The sequence below is a fragment of the Penaeus japonicus genome, unplaced genomic scaffold (genome assembly GCF_977035675.1).
Source record: "Penaeus japonicus unplaced genomic scaffold, GWHDUDI00000001_assembly GWHDUDI00000031, whole genome shotgun sequence".
Taxonomy (NCBI): domain Eukaryota; kingdom Metazoa; phylum Arthropoda; class Malacostraca; order Decapoda; family Penaeidae; genus Penaeus; species Penaeus japonicus.
Window position 1 is genome coordinate 27,907,096 of NW_028234433.1, and position 5,000 is coordinate 27,912,095.

The 5,000-nt window shown below is 38.1% G+C and overlaps 1 protein-coding gene across 5 annotated transcripts in view; it reads left to right on the top strand.

The window, feature by feature from the left end:
* The window catches only part of LOC122244559 (nuclear factor Y-box C), a 12,255-nt gene that overhangs the window by 1,424 nt on the left and 5,831 nt on the right, over positions 1–5,000 (top strand). For 3 of the 5 annotated variants that reach the window (XM_043002497.2, XM_043002496.2, XM_043002499.2), the window contains exons 2-6: positions 992–1,103; positions 2,823–3,008; positions 3,307–3,438; positions 3,879–4,037; positions 4,619–4,807. In XM_043002497.2, coding sequence (XP_042858431.1) covers positions 993–1,103; positions 2,823–3,008; positions 3,307–3,438; positions 3,879–4,037; positions 4,619–4,807 — 777 coding nt within the window. In that variant the 5' untranslated portion in view covers position 992. The remainder of the gene's footprint in view (positions 1–991; positions 1,104–2,822; positions 3,009–3,306; positions 3,439–3,878; positions 4,038–4,618; positions 4,808–5,000) is intronic. The other 2 variants (XM_086556108.1, XM_043002498.2) reach the window with 1 other exon arrangement.

A 5,000-nucleotide genomic window follows, 5' to 3' on the forward strand; every position in this document is an offset into this window, starting at 1 on the left:
TATGTATATATATATATATATATATATACATATATATATATATATATATATATATATATATATATATTATATTTGAGCAATTTATGATCATATATATTTATATATATATCACCTATCTACAAATTCATTAACTAGTTATGAATATGACTTGTAGTATTATAGAGAATAAAACCATAAACAATATTTGATTACAAAGTACTTATAGGGAGCCATTGTTTCTTTACTGGAAAAAATAGAATGCAGGCTTTTCATCACATATGACAGCATGCTTTATATGGCCATATATTATAAGAAGACAAAAGAATTTTTTAAAAAGTTGTAATTTTGTGTTTGTAATTAGGTAGAAGTATATATATAGATGGATTTATGAATTGTGAACCAGTGTAGTCTTATATATGCTTTATGTTTATATTGAAATTGAAATTTGAATATTTTATATAGCTTATAAAATTTTACAGAGGTATTATATATCTTACATTAACCTGTTGCCAACGGGGCTGTTTTGGCTCCAATCGATCGTAATACCTATAAGCTAAATAGCTATTAGCCTGCTCTGGCTGCGGTCAAGTGCTACATGCCCGATCACCCGTGTGCCGGCCAGAAGGACAGCCATGACAAAATATCTTGTCCCTGACGGTTGGACCTGCCACCACTTGACGTGATATTGTGACAGCGTTAATGGGTTAAGAGCTGAGCCTGCTAAGTTTAGAACATTCCAGCAGGCGCAACATGATATAGCTGTATATTTAACAGTACTTTACATGTATCTGTTATATAATGATTGTATTTATAGACTGCAAATAGTTAGAAGCTTGGATTGTTCATTAGCATGAATGAAAGACAATGGACTCTTCAAAGGAAGACTTTTGCATGTTCCATAAGGATATGTAGAGAATATTATAATATGATATAATATTTCAATCACTATTATTGTTCTTTATGCATGGAGAACTAATAAACATTTACATTCTTAACTCTTTCCTCTTGACAGGATGTCTGTGGAGGGGCAGATAGATGGCCCTCAGCCAGCAATGACAGAGGCGCAACAGGGACTGAACAACTTCTGGCCTAAGGTTACAGAGGAGATCAGGCAGCTTACACAAGTACGATTCAGGGCTCTGTTGGATTTGGTTTCATTCAGATGGTTGATTATTTATTTATGTTAATTTCAGTTTAGATGTCATGTTCAAGTAAAAGTGCAGGCCGACATCTTCATCCGTTACTTTTATTTTGAATGGAAAGGGTGTGGTAAGTTGGGAATATATATGAATGTGAAGGGCTCTGAAAAAGGGCATTTATTAACAGATGCTTGCATTTACATTTCAGACAGTTATACTGGTACCAAAGCACCTGGGCAATGGGAGCTCAGAGGAAAATTTCTCTAAATATATTTGGAATTCTGTTAATGAGTGTTGCTGTGTATAGAACTATTGCACATACAAAGTTGTTCATAAAAAGGCATTATATATTTTTTCCCTCCTTCATGAGAGGTTTTAATAATTTTTTTGAACTTGAAGGAAGGGGGAGGCATTGGGGGAAGAACCAACTGCCCATTGGGAAGGTGGTTAACCCCAAAAGGACACATTGTCTTGTGATCTAATACAGAAATACACTAAACAATCAGTTCTGTCTACTGTAATTCAGTCTACACTCAAAAAATATATATTTGGAATCTATAGATCAAAATCTACATTATGAGACGTGAAAATTGTAATCTTTCGACTTCCTGTGGAATGCTTTGATAGGTGGCCCATGTCTTTTATCTGAGCATGACTAAAGATAGTACACATCTCTTTAGGGGTTAAAGGTTGTGAACAGCTGGATTAGATTGTAGGTAGGAAAAAAGTTAATCTACTATGATTTTATGACAAATATTTAACCCATTGCATATGGGTGTCATGGCATACATGATGCAGGAGCTCTGGCCTGACAACGGGTGTCATGATGTACATGATGTTCAGGGATTTTGGATCACACATATTTTATTGTGCAATGTGTAATGAGTGAGTGATGATGATAACTGCAGTCATAATTACTATAATTGCCGTAATATTAACCCATTGCGGACGGGGCGCCTAACGTCCGAACTGGTCGTCAGGGCGGGCGGTCAACGACACTAGCTCCAGGCCAATGTTAGAGAGCCTTGAAGGGTTTTTCTCAGCCCTCCGGGTAGCGCAGACTAGCTCAAACATTAATTTTCCATAAATCCATCACATAAATGAGGGTTTAGGCTGATTGACAAATATAGCTCTAAATACAGTAAAACACACAAAATTAAAACTCTATGACTCTGTGCGCGCTTACAACTGTGAGCAGAACCGATGTGTGGGAAAACTCCCGTCTTGTTGCCTAAGCTGCCGACTTGAAATAACACCCGTACTAGACTGGGTTCAAGTAATGGTCTATCCAAACCTGTTGACACCACTTTCTTCTAGCTCCAGCAAGAGAGCTTGAATGGCACCCATCCTGTCTAGCTAACACACTCTTAATGCAATGGTTCACATCAGTGTTGTTGTATGACAAATAAGTCTCTAAATACAGTAAAACAATATTTCATATGTCATCATTATAGTATTTTGCGGATTCATGGATATAACTTGGCAAGATTATCATATGTAACTTCAAAATGAGTATTATATCTCAAAAAACACAAAAAAGTTAGACTAGTTTGACTTGAAATATTGTGGTCTTGGTATTCGTGTTTCAGCTGTTATGTAGGAAGATAATAAGTTCTTAATGCAAATTGGTTAATGTCCCCCATTTGTTAATCTGTTCATTAATTTATTAATTCGCTCCATTCATACACTTCCTGGGATCGACAGACGGACTTGAGGCAGCAGGAATTACCACTAGCTCGGATCAAGAGGATCATGAAACTGGATGAGGATGTAAAGATGATCAGCGCGGAGGCCCCAGTCCTGTTCAGCAAGGCGGCAGAGATCTTCATCACAGAGCTCACGTTGAGAGCGTGGATCCACACAGAAGACAACAAGAGGAGGACGCTTCAGGTAACATTATCTTTTTCTTGAATTTATTTATTTATTTATATATATATATTTGTTAAGAATTAATTTTTCTAAATATTATTTGTGTTTTATTTCATGATCACCTCTCTTATGAAAGGTAGATTAGCCCTTATGCAACTGCCATTTTTGCAGGGATGTGCTGCATTTTCCTTTTTGTTGAAGTTACAAGCTATTTATTCCTTCATTTATGATGTTCTACTATTCTCCACTGTCCCTCTTCCCTCATATCTGTTCTTGAGAATATACAGCTGTATTTATGAAGAGCACTTTCCTGTTGCAGAGAAACGACATAGCCATGGCCATCACAAAGTACGATCAGTTTGACTTCCTGATCGACATCGTCCCCAGAGATGAGCTGAAGCCCCCTAAGAGCAGGGAGGAGTCGAGTCGAACGGGCGTCCCTGCTGACCAGGTAAAAGCTCTGCTTGTTTCATGTTGAGAATTTTGTTTATTTGCTCTTATTCATGTTTATTTCATTAAGCTGTTTCTCTATTTACTTGTTTATTTATTTTTAGAAATTATTTTATCTTGTTTATTTGTTGATGTATATTTTGATTTAATATTATTCATTATTATTTTTGAATTGTTTAATTTTATTTTTGTGCAAAACTGTGTCAATAGGATGTGAGAAAATGATATTGGTACTGATGCAATGCTCTTATTTTCTTCCTGCCTGAAGAACATACAATGAATACAATTTGCTGAAGAAAGTAAATTTCACTCTTTGAATTCTCATTTTAAGACAAAACAATTTTGGTGTTGTTTATCTTGACGGAAACTCCCGCTTCCCTTCTCCAGTCACACCCCTGTTTTGAGGATTCAAAGTCAGTTAACCTAACAGTTTGTTAACAGCACTATTATCAGATTGCTCAGCACTACCAAGCTGTTCTGCAGCAATCCACCGCCAATAACAGCAGCACCACCGCTCAGACGACAGTGCAACAGCAGACCAGCACACAACCCCAGACCATACAGATAGTCCAAGCTGGCGGCCAGGTGTCAACTGTGCAGGTTAGTCATGTTAAAGTAAAGATGCATACTGGGGGTAATAGCATCTCCGAGCTCTTAATTTTTATCTCAAGTGGGCAACCTCGATATGAAAACTGTTGCAGCGGCAACTGCGTGTCAATTTTTTCCTGGTGCCATTGGGTTAACCCATTCACGCCGGGGCGGTTCTGGCTTACCAGGGTTTTCAAACGCATAAGCCTAACGCCTTGAGATTCTCGGACACACAAGCCGCGAGCCTGGGCTGCCCGCTCGCCCACCCTGAGCGCTGGTCTTGCCCTCATATCTTGTCCCCAGCATCTGACACAAAAACCACAAAACGTGTCAGCACGTCAACCGGCGCGAATGGGTTAAAGTCATAAACAGTTGGATATAGATCATATTTTTTGTGTTGTTTGGAGATGATTACGGGGAAAGAATGTTTTCATTGCAAAATGACATGGTCTCTATTACTTGGCAACATTTTTTTTTCTTCACCCGATTGGAACTATTTCCAATTGTATTATAATTGCTTTGGTAGATTTTCTACTTATTGGTCAAAAAGTGCCATTGAGGATTATAAAAAAGTAACATGCAATTCCTTTCAGGCAACAGGAACAACTGCTTCGACGACGCAACCCCAACAGCAAACTGCACAGATTATCCAGTTGCAGCCACAGCAACAGCAAGCACAGCAGGCAGCACAGCAGCAGACAGCAGCTGCGGCGGCAGCAGGAGGCGGCATACAGATAATCCAGCAAATAATTGGGAGTGACGGTCAGATCCAGCAAATACCTGTAAGTCCTCGCTGCTGTCCTTTATCTCTTTTATCTCGGTTGAAAGGAGGAGCAAGTTAGATTTTTTAATGCAGTGAAAGAGTTCATGATGATTGGATTGTTTTCTTCTGATCTTACGGCGAAAGTTGATAATGCTAAGTAATAAAGAAATGTTAAGATTCCATTACTGTGCTAAAAAGAAATCGGAGCTGGG